At 58.4% G+C, this 22,175-nt stretch overlaps 3 protein-coding genes across 5 annotated transcripts; 2 read left to right on the top strand and 1 right to left on the bottom strand.

The window, feature by feature from the left end:
* The first annotated feature begins 243 nt into the window (after nucleotides 1-243).
* Nucleotides 244-9,917, top strand: P3H3 (prolyl 3-hydroxylase 3). Its single transcript, XM_065886987.1, has 15 exons — nucleotides 244-729; nucleotides 1,696-1,848; nucleotides 2,200-2,401; nucleotides 2,487-2,618; nucleotides 3,027-3,163; nucleotides 3,538-3,627; nucleotides 4,686-4,738; nucleotides 4,858-4,925; nucleotides 5,038-5,162; nucleotides 7,742-7,843; nucleotides 8,119-8,269; nucleotides 8,487-8,604; nucleotides 8,681-8,756; nucleotides 9,480-9,620; nucleotides 9,762-9,917. Exons 1-15 carry the CDS (start codon nucleotides 244-246, stop codon nucleotides 9,915-9,917), a joined length of 2,190 nt encoding a protein of 729 aa, XP_065743059.1.
* Nucleotides 9,918-11,394: 1,477 nt separating this feature from the next.
* GNB3 (G protein subunit beta 3) lies at nucleotides 11,395-17,271 on the top strand. 2 transcript variants are annotated; one of them, XM_065887197.1, is made up of 10 exons: nucleotides 11,395-11,492; nucleotides 11,734-11,820; nucleotides 12,073-12,111; nucleotides 13,400-13,506; nucleotides 13,595-13,658; nucleotides 13,776-13,938; nucleotides 14,027-14,093; nucleotides 14,190-14,391; nucleotides 15,805-16,021; nucleotides 16,716-17,271. In XM_065887197.1, exons 2-10 carry the CDS (start codon nucleotides 11,764-11,766, stop codon nucleotides 16,820-16,822), a joined length of 1,023 nt encoding a protein of 340 aa, XP_065743269.1. In that variant the 5' UTR covers nucleotides 11,395-11,492; nucleotides 11,734-11,763; the 3' UTR covers nucleotides 16,823-17,271. The 2 variants fall into 2 exon arrangements, with proteins under 2 accessions (XP_065743269.1, XP_065743270.1); XM_065887198.1 differs by lacking the exon at nucleotides 11,395-11,492 and having other exon boundaries at nucleotides 11,764-11,820; nucleotides 14,027-14,090; nucleotides 16,716-16,822.
* Nucleotides 17,272-19,006: 1,735 nt separating this feature from the next.
* Nucleotides 19,007-21,335, bottom strand: CDCA3 (cell division cycle associated 3). Of its 2 annotated transcripts, XM_065887199.1 has the most exons (6): nucleotides 21,270-21,335; nucleotides 20,881-21,055; nucleotides 20,507-20,633; nucleotides 19,726-20,019; nucleotides 19,485-19,588; nucleotides 19,007-19,358 (listed from the first exon to the last, which is right to left on the bottom strand). In XM_065887199.1, exons 2-6 carry the CDS (start codon nucleotides 20,998-21,000, stop codon nucleotides 19,203-19,205), a joined length of 801 nt encoding a protein of 266 aa, XP_065743271.1. In that variant the 5' UTR covers nucleotides 21,001-21,055; nucleotides 21,270-21,335; the 3' UTR covers nucleotides 19,007-19,202. The 2 variants fall into 2 exon arrangements, with proteins under 2 accessions (XP_065743271.1, XP_065743272.1); XM_065887200.1 differs by lacking the exon at nucleotides 21,270-21,335 and having other exon boundaries at nucleotides 19,203-19,358; nucleotides 19,726-19,944; nucleotides 20,881-21,000.
* Between the last annotated feature and the right edge of the window lie 840 nt (nucleotides 21,336-22,175).

The following is a 22,175-nucleotide window of genomic DNA, read 5'->3' as shown; positions in this document are numbered from 1 at the left end:
AGCCCGCGTTCTCCACCTTCTGCCAGGCGTCCTCTGACTCCCGGCTCGCTCTCACCCCGGCCTCTCCCAGGGTTGGGGCTCGGCCCCATCAGCTCCCGTCGGCGCCACTCATTCCTCCTCTCTTCCTCTCCTCCCTCCTCTCTATCTCGCCTTCCTTTCCCCTCCCTCTTCCTTCCCCGTTTCCTCCCTCTTCCTCGCGGCTCCCGCAGTTCCCTCCTGCAGCCGGCCGGCGGCTCTCGCACGATGTTCCGGCTCCTCCAGTGGCTGCCGCTCTTGCTGCTGCTGCCTCCCCCGGGGTCCCCCGAGCCCCCCGGCCTGGCCCCGCTGTCCGCGGGGGCGCCCCCCCAGGCCCCCGACTTGCTCTACGCCGACGGGCTGCGCGCCTACGCGGCGGGGGCCTGGGCGCCGGCGGTGGCTCTGCTGCGGGAGGCGCTGCGGAGCCGGGCGGCGCTGGGCCGCGCGCGGCTGGACTGCGGGGCGCGCTGCGCGGCCGAGCCGGGGGCCGCGCTCCCCGCCTCCCCGGGGCCCGACTCCGGGCCGGGAGCGGCGCGGGGCGCCTGGGAGCCGCTGCTCCTCCGCGCCACGCTCCGGCGCGCCGAGTGCCTGACCCAGTGCGGGGCGCGGAGGCTGGGTCCGGGGGGCGCGGCGCGGCTCCGAGTGGGGAGCGCGCTCCAGGACGCCTTCCGCCGCCGGGAGCCCTACAACTACCTGCAGAGGGCCTACTACCAGGTGCGCGGCGGCCCGGGCCCCGGGGGTCCTCCCCGGCCCCGCCGCTGTCCTCCTCCAGCTCCCGGGAGGGGCGGCGGGCCAGCGCCCGGACCCGGGTGGGGCTGTGTGGATAGGACCTCGTCTTTGGAGTCCGTCCTATCAAACCGTGACAAACACCCATCGAGGCCGCCGAGGGACAGCCTTGGGAGAGTGGGAGCGAAGTTGGAATGGGTGTCATGCGGCGGGGTGGAAGTAGGTCGGAGATGGAGGGCAGGGGCCTGGAGTTTTAGAAAGTCTTACTGAGACCTACGCGGAGTGACAGCCGCCTCTTCCCAGGAATGAAGGGGGAGGATTAGGGTTGAGATCCGCCGCTGGAGAGAGAGCATGGGGGCGGGTAAGGGGGTGAGTGTGAGCCTTCGCTTGGGGCGGGAGGGAGCTTCGGGAAAGAAAGATGAGCGGGCCAGGGCTGAGGGGCCCGGTGTCCCGGGGCAGGGGCAATGGACGCTGCGCGCTACTGGTGCGGTCCTTGTTGCCTAATAATGCCTACGTGGCCGGGGAAGGGGGGCGCTGGTCACACACACCTCAGCTCAGGGTCCTAGAGCCCAGCGGCTTTTGCTGGTCGCTCGGGTCACCTCTACTTCTGCACCGCACTTAGCCATCACTTCCACTTCGTCTCTCCAGCGAGGTCCCTCTGCCCATACCCCACCCACTCCATCACTTCCACTTCGTCTCTCCAGCGAGGTCCCTCTGCCCATACCCCACCCACTCCAGTCTTCAGACCCTGCTTCTGCTTCCGTAGCTACCAGACTCCTGAGAGCCCCAACATACTGGGGGTCTGGAGGTTGGGTGGTGGGCAGTTCTCACCTACCGGTCTTCCAGAAGGCTCTGGGGCAGTGCCAGGTGTGCCTGGGGTGCGGAGGCTGGGGAGGAGGCAGAGTCTGACACCCCTACCCCAGGGCTGACTCCCTCATCCTCCCCGCTTCTCAGCTGAAGAAGTTGGACCTGGCAGCAGCCGCAGCGCACACCTTCTTTGTGGCCAACCCGACGCACCTTCAGATGCGAGAGGACATGGCTAAGTACAGACGGATGTCCGGGGTTCGGCCCCAGAGCTTCCGGGACCTGGAGACGCCCCCATACTGGGTGAGACCCTCAGCACGTCCCCTATCCCGCCCCCAGTCTTTGACTGGCTGGATACACAGGCCTCGCCGGACTGTGCATTGTCCGCTGGGCATCAGGAAATCTGGGTACCATCCTCTGTGACCCTGATGGGAAGTCCCTCTCTGTGACTTAGTTTTCTTCCTGAGATTCACAAAGTCCCACGTTCTAACATTTGGATTCCGAGGCCCATACTGTATTCCCCAAGGCGAACTGGGACCTGGAGTCCAGGCCCCAAATGAGACCCACACCCCTCCCCTTCTTTCCCCCTCCCGATCTAGTCTGGCAACCCTTGCCCCAGGATTTCAGGTGACTGACCACTCCCCTCCCCAGCAGGCAGCCTATGACACCGGCCTGGAGCTGCTGGGGCACCAGGAAGCAGCATTGGCACTGCCCTGGCTGGAGGAGGCCCTGCAGGAGAGCCTGGCCCAGGTGGAGAGCTGCCGGGCCGGCTGCGAGGGGCCTGAGGAGCAGCAGAAGGCGGAAGAGGAGGCGGAGGGGACCGGGAGCCCCGGAGGCCTGTACGAGGCCATCGCAGGTGAGGAGCTGACGTGCTGCGCGGGGCCTCACGGTGCCCAGGGAGGTGCGACGCAAGCTGAGCGGCGCACGTGTGTCCCCCGCAGGGCACTGGATAGGGGTCCTGCGGTGCCGGCAGCGCTGTGTGGGGGACACGGCCACACGTCCTGGTCGCAGCTTGCCTGTCCCAGACTTCCTTCCCAGCCAGCTGAGGCGGCTGTACGAGGCCCATGCTCAGGGTCAGTGGGGCAAGGGTGAGCCCTGGGGGTGACTGAGGTTGGAAACGGGGAGAGTGAAGGTTTGTCTCTGATGGTATCCTGAGCCCCATCTCTCCCTCCCTCCGTCTGTGTCTGCATCTGTAGTTGGTCAGGGCTCCATGGGGACCACCACCTCAGGAGGACGCTTGCTCCTTGCTGTTTCTCACCTTCCTTTATTTTCTCCTCTCTTCCTCCCCTCTGAACTCTGCCCACACAGCTCAGGTATGTTCCAGTAAGCTTTGGAAAGAAGCAGAGGATGAGCCTGGGATGGGGCCCTGGGAGGCCACCTTCTCCGGCTCTGCCTCTGTCCCCCTGGCTTCTTGCCTCTGCCCAGGGATCACAGCGGTGCCCGGTCTCTGGGTCCCACCCCACGCTATTCTCTGTCTCCAGTAGGGAATCTGTCCCAGGCTGTGGAAAATGTGCTGAGCGTTCTCCTCTTCTACCCGGAGGATGAGGCTGCCAGGAAGGCTCTGGACCAGTACCAGGCCCAGCTAGGAGAGCCGAGACCTGGCCTCGGGCCAAGAGAGGTAGCCCCTCCTCACTCACCCTGTGAGGTAGCCCGAAATCAAACAGATATACTGGAGAAGTCACCTGGATCCAGCCCCCCATTCTGGCCAAAGGCGACGCCAAGTCCACTCCCTGCTCCCCACTGCAGGCTCTACTTCTGAGTCCAAGCCCCAGCCCAGCCCTCTTCCATTAACCTCACCCCTGCCTGCCCCCACCTCTGCACATGTGCACGGCACACACACACACTACCCCCAGTCTGAGCCCCGACACCCTGAAGCTGCTGAAGGAGGAGGCTTGAGGCGAGGAGCACAGCCAAGGTTAGGGAGCCTGTGGGCTCCCCTGCTCCTCCAGCCTTAACTTCCCTGCCCCCCCCCCCGCTGTCCCCCTTCTCCAGGACATCCAGCGCTTCGTCCTTCGATCCCTGGGGGAGAAGAGACAGCTCTACTACGCTGTGGAGCACCTGGGGGCCAGCTTCAAGGATCCCGTGAGTGACCCCACTGCTCCCCACCCGCCCCCAGGAGGGGGACAGCAGTAATGCCCTATGCGGATGTGCCACATCCGTTCCCAACAGCGTTTCCCATTTCTCCATAACGCTTCGAGGGTTGGAGAGGACTCTGTGTCCCAGCGTCGCAGGGACAGAGGCAGGCGCCTGCAGTTAAGGGCGGCCTTGGGGTCATGCAGGCCTAAATGTTGGTCTCTCTGCCACGAACAAGCTCTGGACCTTCACTTGCCTCAGCCTCAATTTCCTTACCTGTAAAGTGGGAACATCACACTTACCTCACAGGCCTGTTGAAGCCATGTCGCTTGCTCCGAAGTACAGAAAGCTCTGTTGCGGCTGCTTTCCTTACTCTTTGTTGTAGTTGTGGAGGGGACTAAAGGGCAGAGGTTATCTTCGCTAGCGCTACAGCATAAGGCAGGCTTCCTCAACCTTTTTGCCGCTATTGCCATTTTGGACCAGATACTTCCTAACTGGGAGAAGGGGGCTGTCCAGGCAACGTGGGACCGTGTAGGCCACCTTCCCTGTAGGCCGGCCTCTGCCCAGTAGGTGTCGCTAGCACTCCCTGAGTCATGACGATCAAAACTGTTTGCAGACATTGCAACGTCCCCTAACGGGCAAATCTCCCTGTTTGGAAACCGTTGGTTAAATCCCACCTCTGTCCCTTAGCAGCTGTGTGGTCTTGGGCATGTTGCTTTACGTCTCTGTGTCTCAGAGTCCTCTCAACTGCAAAACGGGCACATTACTGCAACCTGTTTGATCAGACTGTTGGGAACTTTAAATGATAAATTCCACGTCCACGTATAAAGCTCTTAGAATAGCGCCTGGCAAATGGTGCTGCGTAAGCTGTTGTTGTCGTTATTATTATCATTCTGACTGCAGAGTTTGGCCCAGTGCCCGGGGCTCCCGACAATGAGTCCAGGGCTTTCTCCACCTCCACCTTCCCCTCTGGAAGCAGGAGGACCTTAATGTGGTAGCTCAGGGTCTACCGTCAGGGATTCAGGGGTGGACTGGATGGGTGATGGCGCTTTTCCTGACTGTCCCAGGATCCCTGGACCCCAGCAGCTTTCATCCCTGAGGCCCTTAGAGAAAAACTCAGGTAGGAGGTGCCTTGTGGTGGGAGGGGCGTGGCCTGAGCTGGAAGGGGAGGGATGGGTCCTGGGGAAGATGGGTCTGGACTGGCCTGTGCGTCCGCTGAGCGTGTCTCTCACCCCTGAGAGAGGATCGGGAGAAGACGCCGTGGGACCATGAGCCTCCACAGCCGAAGCCCTTGACTCACTGGAAGGGTGAGTTCCTGGGACAGCAGGAGACAGGAGCCTGGAGGGGCTGGCGGCTGCCAGCTACTGCTGGGCCTGCTCTCAGGGGACCCTCAGCCCCGCTCCTGTCCCTCCCCGGCAGATGTCCTCCTCCTGGAGGGGGTAACCCTGACCCAGGACGCGAGGCAGCTGAATGGGTCGGAGCGAGCGGTGCTAGACGGGCTGCTCACCCCAGCCGAGTGCGGGGTGCTCCTGCAGCTGGCCAAGGTGAGAAGACCTGTGGGGGGGGCACTGCCGCTACTTGGGGACCCTCTGGCACAGCTGTCTGCCCCCTTGCTCTTGGCCTGCCCCCTGTCCTGCCCTCCCTGCCTCTCCAGCGGGGACTGTGCTTGCCACTGCCTCCCTGCTGGGGGCAAGTTGCTTTTCCTCTTAACTTAGCTGACATGGGCTGGTCATTTTACAGAAGGATTTTGCGAGAAACTGATAGGAAGAACAAAATACAAAGCATAAATGCATCAGAAAGGGTGAGTGCGCAGGTGAAGATTCCTTGGTTGGCCGAGAGCTCAGTTATTGGCTCGGCAGACATGCAGGCTGTTTCTCCATCATCGCATCCCCTCCTAGATTGGGTGAGATGATCTGTATTCACCAGGTCGAGTCTGCCATTTTATGAAGCTTCAGTCTCACTCTGGGCTAGCGTTTCTTTGACACACGCTCTTTGAGACCCTGCTGTATACTGGAAATGCCTAGGTTCCAGGGAGAGGTAGATGAACACAGACCGTGCATTTGGGAGCTCGGTGTATAGAGAAGGAATCAGGCATGGAGACATAATCAGAGTGGGTGGTGAGTTTGATGAAAGAAGTCTGTACAGGGTACTCATCCAGGGACTTCCCTGGCCGTCCAGTGGTTAAGACTCCAAACTTCCACTGCAGGGGGCATGGGTTCGATCCCTGGTCAGGGAGCTAGGATCCCGCGCCGAGATGCGAAGTCACGGAAGGCTTGCCGGAGGGGCTGGCATTTGAGCTCAGTCTTAAGGATGAGTTAACCAAACAGAGAGGGAAGGAAAGTCAGGCTGCAAGGGAGAAGAACAGGGGGGTTCTGGGAACTGCAGTGGAGCACAGGAGTTAAGAACATGGGCCAGTCTCAGCAGGGATTACCTGTGTGACCTTGGGCAATGTATTTTAACATCTGTGAGCCTAGTTTCCTCTCTATGAAACGGGGCTAAATGCAGCGGTTATGTTGTAGGGTTGCTGTGGTGGCTGTGAGGATTAAATGAGTTAGTACATGGTAAAGCTCTGGGAAGAATGTGGAAATAGCATGATCTATCGCTATTAACATCAGGCCGTATGTTATCCAGGGGCGGTGGAGGGGTGGAGGCCCAGGAGAGATGGGGAGGGGCCTCTGTACCCTACCAAGGAGTTTGGACTTTATTTGTGGACGACTTACTGAAGGATTTAAGGAGGGGTGGACTTTTGTCTTCCTGCAGAATCCCCAAGGGCAGAGTCCGGAGCCCTCATCCTGTAGGACTGGGAGCTCCCTCTAGTGGCAGTGTGGAGAATGCAGCGGGAGAGGGAAGTGAGCGGGAGCCTCTGGGATGATTGCGAGAGGCCCGCCGCCCTAGGTTAGGTTCTCATTTCAAGGGAATGAAGATGGGGACAGATGAGAAATACTTAGAAAATCAAAGAAAGAGAATTTGAGGACTAAATCTATGTGGAAGATGAAGAAAGAATGGAGTCAAGGATAACTCCCAAGTATCAGACCTTTCTGTTCCTTGATTCCACTAAACTCATTCTGGCCCCAGGACCTTTGCATTTGCTATTTCTGCTGCCTGGAACATCTTTTCTCTCAGCTATTCCTTCATATCATTTGGTTTCGATGTAGGTGTCACCTCATCACCTAGCTGTCCCCTGATCCCTGCCGGGGCACTCTCGGGGTTGTGACCCTGCTTTAATTTTCCATGTAACACTTATCACCATCTGAATTGATCTGGTTTGTTTGTTTATTATCTCAAAATATAAACCCTGCTGGAACTTTTCATGTTCACAGCTGAGTCCGCAGTGCCTAGAACAGTGCCTGGCACATAGTAGGTGCTCAATGCCTACTGAATGAATGAATGAATAAAAGAATAGAGTGTTAGATGGCTTGAGTGGCCAGGTAGCCTCTATATAAACCTCTCAGAGATGAGGCTTAAATACGGGGTAATTAGATAGTGGTACCTTGAGTTTCAAAAAGCAGACAGAATAGAAAAAAGAAAGAAAAAGCAGACAGTAGGTATCAGGAAAGGGACACTCAGATACTAGGAGACCCCCAGTTGATAAGAGTCATGTAGGCAGTTGGGTAACTGGGACTTAGCATCAAGGGTACTCAAGTTCTCCAAGAGCATGTAAGGTGAGAAGGGATGGAAGAGAGACACCTTTGCTGATGCCATGTCCCTACCTCGAGTCAGCCAGGACCTGTCCCGACTGTCGAACCTCCTGCCAGCGTCCTTTTCCAGAGAAACTCCCCTATTCTCGGCCCGTCGGGATGAGTGATCAAGCCCCTCCTGTCCCCTTCCCCAGCTGTCCTTACCTCTCAAGGCCCCTTCCCCACTGTAGGAAGCTCTCCAGAGTTCTGTGCACAGTCCCTTCCGTGAGTGGGGTTCCAGATCTTTACCAGGAGTGACAACACAGACGCGGAGATAGCCGTTCTCTGGGAAAGGGCAGGAGCTCAGAGAACTCCGGGAGCTTCTAGCCTCTTCCAGGGAGTTGGGAGGGTTGGAGGGAAGGCCATGTGACCCTGTGGGCAGTGAGGTGGGCGATAGCCCGGGGCCCGGGAGGGTGACTCCCCCAGCCAACCCCCTCCCTGCTTAGGACGCGGCTGAGTCTGGAGCCAGGTCTGGCTATCAGGGCCGCCGCTCCCCACACACTCCCCACGAACGCTTCGAGGGGCTCACGGTGCTCAAGGCCGCCCAGGTGAGAGGAGGCCCCCAGGCCCTGGCCTGATGCCAGAACTGGAGAAGAGGGCCGGGCATCTCCTGCGGAGGGTTCTTCCGGGACCGAGAGTAGCCGAGTCCTCGGCCCAGGGTTGAGGAGGGGCTTCCAGACCGAGGGTCCCAGGTTGCCGTCATGGAGCAGTTGGGTGGATGGGCGCCCCCAAACCGTGGGTGGAGGGCAGTGGAAGTGGGGCGGGGGCAGGGGCCACCCTTCCAGTGCCTCCCCCTTCCTGGCCCTTCCTTCTCTGCTGGCAGCTGGCCCGGGCTGGGGTCGTGGGCAGTCAGGGCGCCCAGCTGCTTCTGGAGGTGAGCGAGCGCGTGCGGAGCCTGACACAGGCCTACTTCTCCCCGGACCGGCCCCTGCACCTCTCCTTCACCCACCTGGTGTGCCGTAGTGCCATAGAAGGTAACCGCCAGGGACCCTGCCGCTCCGCCCCAGCCTCGGGGCCCCTCGGGGCCGGTGCACCGCACACCTTCCGCAGCCCCAGCCACGTGCGTCCCAGTCTTCAATGCACGAGGACTGACTCCCCTTCCCAGGCCGCGCCCGGCTGTGACCCCGGCGCTGCAGGGTGGGTGTCGGTGGGCGGGCAGCGGGGCGCCCACCAGGCCCCTTCGCTTCCCAGGAGAGCAGGCACAGCGCATGGACCTGAGCCACCCGGTGCATGCAGACAACTGCGTCCTGGACCCTGACACCGGGGAGTGCTGGCGGGAGCCCCCGGCCTACACCTACCGAGACTACAGGTGGGCGGCCCTCCAGGGGTCAGGCAGGGGGGCCTGGGCGGGGGTCTCACCACCTCCTGTCTTCCTCCCTCCCCAGCGGACTCCTCTACCTCAACGATGACTTCCAGGGCGGGCACCTGTTCTTCACAGAGCCCAACGCCCTCACCGTCACGGTAAATGGGGGCCAGGGCGGGGGACAGGGAGCCCAGCTGTGGGCTCAAGATTCAAAACAGAAGGTTCCCAGAGGCAAATGCAGGGAAGTGGCTGGGGCCGCCTTAGCCCTCTCCTTCCCTGGCCTCCCCAGCGCCTCCCACCACTTGTGTGTTCAGGGGCTCTCCTAGCCCCTCCCAGGAGACCTCCAAGGGGCCCCTCCAGGCCCTCCTAAAGGAGGGCGGGTGAAGCACAGGACCCCAAGCCCCTATTCCAGGTACAAGCTCGGGGCTAGGATCGGTGGAAGAGTGGAGCAGTGCTTCTTCATTGTGTATTGCTCTGCCTTGTCCAATTACTTCCTTCTCTGCTCACCACCGGTAATCCAAGCTCTCTTTGGGGTGGAAAAGTGTCCTCAAGATCCTTATGCCCAGAACCCGGAGTCTGGTACTGCGCTCGTGCCTTCACACCTGGTACAAAGAGTTGGCCAGGAAAAGTCAGGGCACTGGGGCGGATGGAGGTCCCTTCTCCCTTTGGCTCCAACTCCTCTAGCCTCAGTCTGGCACTTGGGCTCCCCAAGTGGAGGCCCATTTCCCACTTGCCCCCAGACAGCCCCTGAATTATGGAGGGGAAGTGGTGGGCAAGAGAGCTGCCTTCTCTGGGCCCCCTACCCCCGTCCTACTCCAGGGACTCAGGGCCAGGTTTTCCGAGGGCCCCTCCCTGGAGCTGAATCCGCCATGGCCCGCCAGGCGCAGGTCCGTCCTCGCTGCGGGCGCCTCGTGGCCTTCAGCTCCGGCGTGGAGAATCCCCACGGTGTGTGGGCCGTGACGCGGGGGCGGCGCTGCAGCCTGGCGCTGTGGCACACGTGGGCCCCTGAGCACGGGGAGCAGGTGAGGAGCGAGCGGGAGTAGCCGTGTGAGGGGCGGGCAGGCTGACGGGTAAGGCGCAGGGGCTGAGCTGAGCCAGGGAGGGGCCTTGGGGCAGGGTGGATGCAGGAGATCAGGCCAGACCCTCCTCTCCACGCCTCCCAGGAGTGGACAGAAGCCAAAGAGCTACTGCAGGAGCCAGAGAAGGAGGAGGGAGAAGGAATGCCCAGCAGAGACCCCGCCCCAGAACCCCCCAGCCACAGGCTTCAGCGGGTCCAGGACAAGGCTGGGAAGCCGCCTCGGGTCCGAGAGGAGCTGTGAGGGGCTGAGCCAGCTCCTTGGGGATGTGGCCTCTTGACTTGTGGGGGGGTCTGCCTTGATGCCAAGACCCCCGAGAAGTCCCCACGTGACAGGAGCAGAACAGCGAGCTCTCCATCCCTGCACGCCCACCAGCCTGGGGATCACAAGGGCCGTGCAGCCCTGGACTCAGAGGACACCGCACAGACTAGCCTGGGGAGCCAGGCCTGGGCCCAGCTGACGGACCTGCAGCCCTAGGACAGACAGAAGACGCGATGATGCTGCCGCCTTGGAGGGAAACGGCAGGGGGTAGGGCCCGACTGCTTTAAATGAGGAGGATGAGAGGGAGGGCCACCCCACTGCCCGCTCCCCGCCCGTCAATAAAGAGCCTGAAGATCCCTCAGCCGGGGCCCAGTCAAGTGTGTCGCGGCAGTTTCCCTGGCGGCTGGAGGGTGGAGAGGCTGTGACCAGCCAGGGAGGACAGGTATCGTGGGCCTTCCAGAGGCAGGGCCTCTCCAGCCTGTGATTTGTCGGAAATCTCGGCCACCTGCTCCCCTCGTGCAGATGAACCCTAACCCTGACAGCTGCTCCTTGGGCCTCCTACTCTAAGCCCTGTCTTCCCTCTCTGAGCATTTTGCCTGCGACTCCGGGCTGCCTCATCCCTCTGGTTCTTGCCTTCTTAGCCCCAGCAGGACCCTGTGAGTCCTGGGGGCCAGCAGTGGGCCCAGCCCCGGATGGGGGCAGGGGACGGGGCTGCCCTCCACTTGCCATTCTTTTCTCCACCCAGAGCTGGGCCAGGCCTGTCCATCCTCCGCTCTGGAGCCCCCGGACCTTCCCCCTCTACCCCGGGATCAGACCCTGGGGGCAGCTGGCTGGGGCTTGTCCAGAAGAAGGATTATCCAGATCAGTCCCTTGTAATCTCAGCCCTGGCCCGCACCCTCCCCGTGCTCACCGGTGCCCTCTCCGCGCCCCACCGGAGCTAAGGCGCACAGTTTTGGGTATTGACAGTGGGCCGTCTCTCACCCTCATTCTCTGGCTCCTGGACTGGCTCCTAGCCAGGCCCTGACTGCCAAGATCATCGCCACTGGTGGGGGCCAGGGCCTGGGGGCCCCCCCGGAGCTGTGGTCGTGCTGCTCCTTTGCACCCCTCCCAAACCCAGCCCTTAATCCTCACAGCTTTGCTCTAATCCCATGGGGCCTGATGCTCTGCTCTCTGCCTGGAGACTGGCCGGGGAAGCACCCGCACCCCTTCTTCCCTCCGGGGCTCGTCACGGGGGCTGCTTCTCCGTGGAGTCCCGCGTTCCTGCTGCCACCCACCCACCCCCCAACCTGGGCTGGGCCCAAGCCTCTCGGAAGCCACACGCCTCCCACCCTGTCCTCTCCCCCCACCCCGGCCAGCTGACTTCATTTGCCTGACGTCGTTGGCCCTACCCTTCCCTGTCAGTGCCCCCCCGCCCCCCGCCCCCAGTCGGGGCCAGCCCAGGCCAGCTCCCCTGGCAGCAGAGCCGGGGCAGGTGACGGGCGGGCGTCGCAGCTGAGGGAGCGAGGAGACGCCTGGGAACCGGAGCTGGAAGCCTAAAGAGGTCCAGTCAGAGCCCAAGTAAGAGGGAGCTGGGCTGGCTGTGCCCTCTGGGGCTGGGGGCTGCAGGCAGGGCTGGGCCAGCGCCCAGGCCGGCTGCACAGGACTCCACCCTGGGAGGGGCGGGCGGGGAAAGTGGTGCAGACCACCCAGTCAGTTCCCTGTCTGGGGAGTGGGCTCCAGCCTTCATGAGGGGTCCGGTGTGAGGTGTGAGGGACAGAGACATGGGGATCCACCTACACCCACCCTGTGTTCCTGGCAGGAGCCCGAGCCACCCCTCCCGCTGCCCGCCATGGGGGAGATGGAGCAGCTGCGGCAGGAAGCAGAGCAGCTCAAGAAGCAGATTGCAGTAACCCCAGAACCCTCCCACCAGGGAACCCCAGCAAACAAGGAACCGGGCCGTGCGGGAGTGGGGCCTGCGGGGGAAGAGGGCTGGGTTCCCCCTTGAGTGACGCCCGAGAGACCTCCTGAATTTGGATCTCATATTTGAGAGGCGCCCCCAAACCCTAGAGCCCCAAACCCACCCGCATCAGACGCCCACGCACCCCCCCCACCCCGACACCCTGCCCTTACCATCCCCTGATGTCTGCTTCCCCGCCAGGATGCCAGGAAGGCCTGTGCTGACATTACTCTGGCAGAGGTGAGAGCTCTTGTCCGCCTGACAGGGCCGGAGGGGAGGAGTGGGGAGGGGAGCCCCCTGACCAGCCACAGCCTGGTGCCCAAGCTCTAGTACGGCGTGCCCTTGGAGTGAGGAATCACACGAATTCATTCATTCAACAAACATTTGGCGAGGTCGGTCTGCTCTGGGCCAGGCACCGAGTCGGAGACCAAGGAGGCAGACTCTGTCCTGTCCTCGCCCATAAAACGAGAGTGATTACCCCGCCTCGCGGGGTGGCAAGGATGAAGAGGGCTAGGGCTTTGTCAATCAGAAGTCCTTCGCGACTCTAGGTACTAGCTGTCTAATACTGAAGTCGTCAGTTCTAAGATGCATGTTTTCACATTTTGACGTCTCGGAAATTGAGGTGCATCCAACAATTGATGCCTTACAATTGTAATTCGCAGAGTTTTTCCTTCGTAGTGATCCATGGGAGAATCGTGCTTCTCAGAGTCGGTGGCGTCTTAGATTGGATTAAATGTTAATAATAAGAGTAAACATTTACTGAACATGAGCCAGGCACTGGGCTAAGTTGCTTAAATACATAATTTCATTGCATTTTCATGACAACCCCATAAGGTAGGTGCTATAAACCTCATTTTACAGGCTCAGAGGAAAACAGGCTCAGAGAGGTTAAGTAACTGGCCTGAGATAACAAAGCAAGTAAATGGCAAGTCAAGTCTTTTGACCCTGGAGCCCCAGCCTAAGTCTAGAAGGTCAAAGGAGTTTCAGGGCCATGCAGCTGCTCTGGGTACCCAGTGAGAGCTGGCCGTGCAGCAGTGGTGGGCGAGGGCAGGCTCCTAGCAGCTGGGTTCAGCCAGATGTGTGCATCTCTTCCCAAGTCTGTGTGTGGTGGTCTCACATTGGGAGCTTGAATTGGTCAAGGTGGTATTATTTATACGATGGAAATCCCCCTCCCCCTTCCCCCCCTCCCCCAGCCCACGCAGGAGAGGTGGTGGTTAAACCCTTAGCAACATGCCTGTGTCTGTCTCCCGCATCAGTCTAAGCCACTGCCGGGCAGGGCTGAGGCTGGGGCCCTGACCCTGAGCCTGGCACGTAACAGAAACTTGTACAGATCAGTGGCTGTGACGCTGACATGTGGGCACGCGCCCTGCTCACCCCCTGATTCCCTGTTTTTTTTTTTTTGTGGGATCTCAGTTCCCCCGGCCACCACGGATCGAACCCGTACCCCCTGTATTGGGAGCATGGAGTCTTAACCACTGGACTGCCAGGGAGGTCCTCACCCTGATTTTTGATGCTCCCTTCCCTGCAGCTGGTGTCTGGCCTAGAGGTCGTGGGACGAGTGCAGATGCGGACGCGGCGGACGCTAAGGGGACACCTGGCCAAGATCTACGCCATGCACTGGGCCACCGACTCCAAGTGAGGCTTAAGAGGCGTGGGTGGCCGGGGGTGGGTGTTAGGGGGACACAGGAAGGAGAGTTGGGTGGCACGAGTGTTCTCTCCCCAGGCTGCTGGTAAGTGCCTCACAAGACGGGAAGCTGATTGTGTGGGACACCTACACCACCAACAAGGTATCAGCCCTGTCTCCCGGCCCCTCTGCCGCCCTCCTTCCTGGGGGCCTCCTGCTCCCCTTCTCTGCTCTCCACCTGGGAGCTCAGCGCAGGCCCCCGCTGTCCCGCCCCCCGCAGGTGCACGCCATCCCACTGCGCTCCTCCTGGGTCATGACCTGTGCCTACGCCCCGTCGGGGAACTTCGTGGCATGTGGGGGGCTGGACAACATGTGCTCCATCTACAGCCTCAAATCCCGGGAGGGCAATGTCAAGGTCAGCCGGGAGCTCTCTGCTCACACAGGTGAGTGAGTGAGAGACTGAGGGTCCCAGGAAGCCCCGGCCCTGCGGGGGGCGGCCGGCAGCCAGGGCACTGTCCTAACTACCCCCAGGTTATCTCTCCTGCTGCCGCTTCCTGGACGACAACAACATTGTGACCAGCTCCGGGGACACCACGTGGTGAGGACAGAGCGCTGTGGGTGCTGGGGCTTGGGAGGCACCTCTGTGCTGGCCTTTCTCTGTGACCCCCTCCCCTCCCCTCCCCCCACCCCGCAGTGCTCTGTGGGACATCGAGACCGGGCAGCAGAAGACTGTGTTTGTGGGACACACGGGGGACTGCATGAGCCTGGCCGTGTCCCCTGACTTCAAACTCTTCATTTCGGGGGCCTGTGATGCCAGCGCCAAGCTCTGGGACGTGCGGGAGGGGACCTGCCGGCAGACGTTCACGGGCCACGAGTCGGACATCAATGCTATCTGCGTGAGCAGCCCCCTCACCCGCGCTGTTCTTTGACTCCCGGGAACACCTCTCCACCTCCAACACACACAGCCTTCATCCCCTCCTGCAGCCCCCTGACCCTTTCTTTTTTTTTTAATTTATTAATTTTTGGCTGCGTTGGGTCTTCGTTGCTGCGTGCAGGCTTTCCTCTAGTTGTGGCTCGCGGGCTGTAGAGCGCAGGCGCAGTAGCTGTGGTGCACGGGCTTAGTTGCTCCGCGGCGTGTGGGATCCTCCCGGACCAGGGCTCAAACCCGTGTCCCCCCCATTGGCAGGCGGATTCTGATCTACTGCGCCACCAGGGAAGCCCCTGCCCCTTTCAACTTTCCACTTTGAAATAATTTTCCCCCACAGAAAAGTTGCAAGAGTAACAAGAAGAGCTCCCATCTGCCCTTCACCCATATTCACTGTTACCTTTCTGCCACATTTGCTTCATCACTCCCTCTCTGTACAGTGAGGGAGGGATAGATGGACAGACGGACACAGACACACACACACCTAGATGTAGGTATAGACACGCTTTGTCATTAGCTTTTTCTCTGGGTTCTTTGAAAGTAAGTTGCAGACCGCATGCCTCTGTACCCATTAAATACTTCAGTGTGTACTTCCTAAAATCAAGGCCGTTCTCTATTGTAGTCACAGTCTAATTCTTAAAATCAGGAAATTTAAATTGACGCAGTACTATAGTCTATATTCAAATCTCACCAATTATCTGAAAAATAGCCATGTTTTTTTCTGTCCAGGAACATGTATCGCGTTTCCTGGCCTTGTCTTTTCAGTTTCTTTCTTTTTTTTTTTTTACCATCTTTATTGGGGTATAATTGCTTTACAATGGTGTGTTAGTTTCTGCTTTATAACAAAGCGAATCAGTTATACATATACATATGTTTCTTTTAAACTGGAACCGTTTGCGCCCTTTCTCTGTCTTTTGTGACATTGACATTTTTGAAGAGTACAAGCCAGTTTTCTGTAGACTTTCCCTCCATCGGGTTGTGATATTTCCTCATGATGAGATTCAGGATATGCGTTTGTACTTGGCCCTGTGCTGACACACTGATCCAGCCGACTGTAGTCGTTGGCGTCTGGGACAGCCTCCGCCCTTCTGACCATGTGACCCTGGGCACGCTGCCCATCCTCCCTCAGCCCCGTGCTCTCCCCTGCAACGTGGAAATACTGTGGAGCAGGGAAGGGGGTAGGGAGCCCGGCTGCAGCTGGCATGTGACAAACGTCAGCGGTGAAGAGCGACCGTGCTGGCGGTGGAAGGGACGGGGGCGGGGGCCAGAGAGGCTGAGGGAAACAGCTGGGCCTGGAGTCACCAGGGCAGGAGCAGGGAGAGGGCAGGAAAGGCAGCGGGCTACCCAGGTCTGAGTCCTGACCCCTGGTCACCTGTACCTGCAGTTCTTCCCCAACGGAGAGGCCATCTGCACGGGCTCGGACGACGCCTCCTGCCGCCTGTTTGACCTGCGGGCAGACCAGGAGCTGACCACCTACTCCCACGAGAGCATCGTCTGCGGCATCACGTCCGTGGCCTTCTCCCTCAGCGGCCGCCTGCTCTTTGCGGGCTACGACGACTTCAACTGCAATGTCTGGGACTCCATGAAGTGCGAGCGAGTGGGTAAGAGCCTGCCCACCACGGCCACCTCGCTCCCCTTGTAGGGACCCTCTTACCACTGCTCCCTAATTATTCGGTAACTGAGCTCTACCCCTAGAAGCCAGCCCCCCTTGCTTCCCAGTCTAGGACCACCTTCTCTCAAAGCGAAGTTGCTCTAACGGGCCCTTCTCCACTGCGCCTGCCACGGCTGCTTCCCACCGGAAGAGCTCCTCCTGGCCACCCCCAGACCTGTGGGCCTTGAATGTCCAGTCAGTGCTGGGTGCTTCTCTAGGACTGGCCTGGTCTGAAGCCGAATCAGATAGTGTGGCTTCTTCTCTTGGGAGAGGCCAGGTGCCCAGTGAAGATAACACTGGGCCAGAGAGTCAGGATCCAAATCTTAATTCCACTGCTTACTTTCTGAGTGGCCTTGGGCAAGTCACTTCTCTCGGGGCCTAAATCTCCATTTGGAAGCCCTCCCCATTTTCTAGTGCCCTTGCTTTTCTCCCGGCACCTTGCACGTTGACATGTCCAGCCCTCCCAGGTCCCTCCCCTCCCCTCACCCACCCCAGGTTCTGCACAGAGAGATTGGCCTCAATAGAAGGCCCGCCCCTTAGGGCTAATCCTCTTTCTTCTTCTAGTCAGCCGTGTCGCCTGGCTAACCTAGGGGCCCTGTGTGCACACACTCCCTGCCAGGCTAACTCCTCTCCCTTTTCTTCAGGCATCCTCTCTGGCCACGACAACAGGGTCAGCTGCCTGGGGGTCACAGCTGATGGGATGGCTGTGGCCACTGGTTCCTGGGACAGCTTCCTCAAAATCTGGAACTGAGGAGGCTGGAGGAGGGGAGGTAAAAGGCCACGAAGACACTCGGCTGCCCTCTCCCCTGCCCGATTTCTTTAAGATTTTCTCTTCTACCCTGCAGCCACCCTTCCCGCCCAGCTTTCCCCTTTGAGGGTGTGGGGAGTACGGGGAGAGTGCCTTTGGGAGGCAACACCAGGGACATGGGTGGGGAACTGCCCCATCTCCTCCCACGGCCTCGCCTTCTCCATGGTCCTGACAGCTTCTCCACCCTTGGCAGGCCTAGCAGGCTTCCCATCTGAGGCCACAGGCCCTAGGATTCCCCCGCTCCCAGAGCCACCACCTTTGTCTAGACCCGAGTGGCGCAGGGCCCTCAGCTCTGGCACCACTAGGGTCCTGGCCCCCTTCTCCTTCGTACTTCCTCCTTTGTCTACCTTCTTGCCTCTCCTAAAGCACTGGCAATAAAGTAGTGCCCTGGTATGTCTGTGATGTTTGCCTCCCACCCCACTTCTGTTCCAAACAGATGCAGGTCCCACTTAAGTAATAACGTATTACATGTGCCATGATAAAGGCTGGGTACCAGAGAGCTGTGGGCAGAAAGGAAGGTTGAGGCAGGAGCCCAAGCCTCATTGGCAAGGCCTGAGCTGGGGCAGGAGGAGGAGGCTGGGAGGGGGGTTGTGCACAACGGTTCCCCACCGCCTGCTTTGGTGCATATGTGTGTTTGTACAGGAGGGCTGTGTTGAGAAGGAATCAGATTGTAAGAGGCCTAAAAAAGCTAAAAAGTCTAGACTTTACCCTACAGGCAACGCGGGACGATTGAAGAGTTTTGAGTGGAGTAGTAACGTGATCAGCGATGCTCTTCGGGAAGATGGCCCTGGCGGCAATGTCGGTTGAGGAAATGGAGGAAGGGGAGCCTGGAGGAAATGGAGGGAAACAAGGTAGGAGGTAGGTGGCAAGAAATGCAAGAGCGACAGGACAGAGGGGGATGGGAAGGGGTGGGGAAGGGATTAAAGATGCAGACTCTCCAGGAGGAAGTGACCAGCGCCTAGGCTATGGGCAATTCAAAGGGAAGGATTCAAGGTAATGGCCAGCGTTAGGGTTTGGCAACTGGGTGGATGGTGCTGCCATTCACTCGGAGAGAGGATAGGGGAGGACGAATAACTTTGGGGGGAAGATCACAAATTCAACTTTAGACAAGCTCTGAAGTTCCTCTGGGGCAGCTGGATGAAGATCAGGCTTAGGTAGGGAGACCTGGATGTCACCAGAATACAGATGAGTAACAGATGAAGCCCTAGAAGTGAACACCCAGGGACAGCAAGAGGAAAGGGCCAAGGACAGTGCCCTGGGGAACACCAGGATTTAAGGGAGGTGCGTAAATGAGGCTTGGAGGTGTCAGCGCGGGACACTCAGGCCGTGGAACACAAGCCCCCCCACCCCCCACCCCGCCCCAGGCTGCATACAGAAGACCCAGTGCAAGGTTTAGGTATAACACTTAAAAACATCATTTAAGTGGGAATGTAAATTGATACAGCCACTATGGAGAACAGTATGGAGGTTCCTTAAAAAACTACAAATACAACTACCATATGACCCAGCAATCCCACTCCTGGGCATATACCTGGAGAAAACCATAATTCCAAAAGACACATGCACCCCAATGTTCAGTGCAGCTCTATTTACAATAGCCAGGACTTGGAAGCAACATAAATGCCCACTGACAGAGGAATGGACAAAGAAGATGTGGCACATATACACAGTGGAATATTACTCAGACATAAAAAGGAACGAAACTGGGTCATTTGTAGAGACGTGGATGGACCTAGAGACTGTCATACAGAGTGAAGTCAGTCAGAAAGAGAAAAACAAAAATCGTATATTAACGCATATATGTGGAATCTAGAAAAATGGTACAGATGAACCTATTTGCAAAGCAGAAACAGAGACGCAGACATAGAGAACAAATGTATGGACACAGACGGGGGCTGGGATGAATTGGGAGATTGTGATTGACATATATATACTACTATGCATAAAATAGACAACTGAGAACCTCCTGTAGAGCACAGGGAACCCTACTCAGTGCTCTGTGGTGACTTAAATGGGAAGGAAATCCAAAAAAGAGGGGATATATGTATACGTACAGCTGATTCACTTTGCTGTACAGTAGAAACTAACAACATTGTAAAGCAACTATACTCCGATTTAAAAAAATCATTTAAAATCACTTGCTTTAATATACAGAAACACATAAGACACAAAGAAAGCCAAGGAAGCTCTCAGTCCCAGAGTTGGTAGTGTAGGGGCAGTTGAAGAAAACGAGCCTTTCCAGTCTCCCAGGGAAAGAAGGGGTGAGAGGACACAGAATATCACTAGGCCCCTGGCGAGTCCCAGTGCTGGGGCCGTGCATGCCCTAGTTCTCTACCAAAGGAAAGTGCTGATTTTCCTTGTCGTGGCCCTGGCCTTGCTCCCATGCTCGTCCTCCAGTTTTCAGAAGTCGTCCAGTTCCCAGAACGGCCCCTTCCTTTAGTTCCCTACCATTTTCACTCAGGGGAGAAGGCCGCTTTCCCTGCAAAAGGCAGTGGGCAAGGTGAGGGAGGGCGGGAGGTTGTTCAGGGGAGAGAAGATCGGGGAAAAGGGCTCCCATCTTCACGTTGGATTTCCTAGTAATAGCTTTCACCCTCTCTCCCTTTACCTGTCGTGGTGTCAGAGTCCCAGGGGAGTTGTCATCCTGCAGGATAGTGAGAGGAGATCTCCCTAGCACCTTGCTATTTGCTTTCCATCTGCTGCACTTAGAACCTAGAGTCGGTAAGGAGTTAAAACAAGGAGCCAAGATTAGGGCTTTACAGTTTATTTCTCCTCCATCCATTCATGGACATTATCCCAGAGTGTTCTCCCAATTTCTCTACCCCATACCTTGCCCTTAGACTCTGTACCTGAAGACCAAGGAGTCTCGGGGTCTCTCAAGGGCTTGTCTGAGTCCTGGCTGGCCACAGCGGTTTCTGAGGCATGTCCTATTTCCTCCTTGGAAAACACCTGCCTGGAGGGGAGCTCAGTCTGGCTCCAAGGTGACATCTGATCCTCAAGGGAAAATCGGGTGCCCAGAGGCAAGTCCAGTGGAGAAGATGAAGGTGTCTCTAGGGGCAGAACAGGCTCTGGGGGAAGATTTAATGTGGGGTCTTCGGTCTCAAATACGTCACTCAGCTGTTTCACCAGTGGGCTTGGGGGCTCTATGGGGGGGAGAAGTGAGGTGAGATAGTGACCCTCTGTTACAAAGCATTCAGCAAGGAGGACAAGATACGTGAGCCTCAGGAGTCACGCCCTGGTGGCTGAGGGACTGGGAAGAGAGAAGTTGGTGAGAGGGAGCAAAGTGTTGAGAAAAGAGTGACATGGGGGCTTCCGTGGTGGCGCAGTGGTTGAGAGTCCGCCTGCCAATGCAGGGGACGCGGGTTCGTGCCCCGGTCCGGGAAGATCCCACATGCCGCAGAGCGGCTGGGCCCGTGAGCCATGGCCGCTGGGCCTGCGCGTCCGGAGCCTGTGCTCCACAACGGGAGAGGCCACGACAGTGAGAGGCCCGCATACCGCCAAAAAAAAAAAAAAAAAAAAAAAAGAGTGACATGGGTTCAAAGCAGGAGGATGGAGGCCCCTTCTGATAATGCTGTCACCCAAGGATGCCAGGTGACAGCGTTACCAGAATTCCCTGGGCCCAACACTTACCTCCGCTGGTCTTCATAGGTGTCCGTGCAATGCCAAGGGTAGGAGAGCGGGGATCTGAGTCCTGGGACTGCTTAGGGCCCTCCAGCTGCTCCCCTGCTGGCAGGTTTGGCTGAGGAGAGCTCTCTACCTGTCAGGACCAAAGGCTAGAACAAGTCTGGGCCCTCACTCTTCCCCGCCAGGTCTCTAGCCTCAGGTCCACACTCCAGACGAGAATTGCCAAGGCCCTCAGACACTCAGCCTACTTCACCGGGATTGAGAATGTGGAAACTAAGGCGGGTGGTGGTGGAGGGGCGTGAGCTCTCTCAGAATCAGGTTAGGCAGAGGCCCCCAGATTCAGACAGTTTCGCTGCCTCCCCCACCCCGATCCTGAGTACCTGGATGGGAGTGCGCAGGATGCCGGCGCTGGGTGAACGGGGGTCCGCCACTCGAGCCAGAAGCTTGTTGTGAGGCGGAGGCCGCGCTGGAGTGACTGGGACGCTCTTGGCTGAGCCCATCTCAACCAGGAGAAATAGGATGGGGCAGGGCCCGGCCCGGGCGAGGAAGGGATGCCTGTGAGAAGTGACTCAGGTCTCAGTCCTTACCGCGACCACGTTCGCCCTCTGACTCCAGACCACCCGAACTTCCCCAGTTCCCCGCCGAGGAAGCGCCTGGCCGCCGGGCCAGAGGTCTCAGAGGGGATGATGACTGATACAGACAACAAGGCAGCTCCTTCTGGGCCTCCGGGGCCCTCTAACTTATTCACTAATTTATTCAAGTCACTTACCGGGCCCCAGTTCCAGCTCTGGATGCAAAACAGCTCGATCCTCAACTCCCGAAGCTAAGTTTCAAACTTCCCGCCACGCCCCTGCCTTGACCCTATTGGCTGAGTCGAACCTGGTTCCTATAGGTCCGCTATGTGAGACCCGCCTCCAGTGCAGGAAGCCATTGGGCTGGGAGGACGTCTATCATGGGGACCGTGGGGCCAATGGACGACGGCTTGGCTTGCCAGGGGTGACGCCTCCTCGATAGAGGGACTTTTGTTCAGTATAGGGCTGCGAGCTGTCTGTCGTAAGATTTTGCAGAATGCCAGTTTTCGCTTTTGAGACCTTCAGTTTCGAAATCAAATGATTTTATTAAAACATAGAATCATGAATTATTATGTACATATCCAGCTGGAGACGGAGTTATGAAGATTTTTCTGAGGCCAAAGAGATCGTAATCTTTATTGGTCGACGGACTTAGCAATCACTCGACACGAACTCTCAAACCCCGCCTCATTGGACAGCCCCTTTTCAAATATCAATACTACAACTGCCCTTCTATTTTCCCATTGGACAGGTCCCCAGGAAAGTTTCTGGGATTGACCGGTTTAAACCACCGTCAGTTTCTGCTCTTCAATAGACAGCACACTAATGGATTGTAGGGTACCAGAGTCCCAGCAGCCAAAACTCCGGGACCCATCTCACTGCTCTACGTGCGCTCTAACCTGGAGGAGTGGGATTGGCTCTTCCGAGCATCTATTGCATTAGAAGCGCTTTTCATTGGCGATAGGCAAGAGCCGGGCAGAGGGCGGAGCACTAGCGGGCAGGCTCCGTCCAACTGCCATTCTCGCCCGTCTTTCCTTCAGCGCGTGCGCCTAACGAGTGGCGCTCATTGGACTAAAGGGCAGGGGGTGGGGGACTAGAAGCGG

This window comes from Phocoena phocoena, chromosome 11 (genome assembly GCF_963924675.1).
Source record: "Phocoena phocoena chromosome 11, mPhoPho1.1, whole genome shotgun sequence".
Classification (NCBI taxonomy): domain Eukaryota; kingdom Metazoa; phylum Chordata; class Mammalia; order Artiodactyla; family Phocoenidae; genus Phocoena; species Phocoena phocoena.
This window is presented reverse-complemented; position numbering and strand designations above follow the sequence as displayed.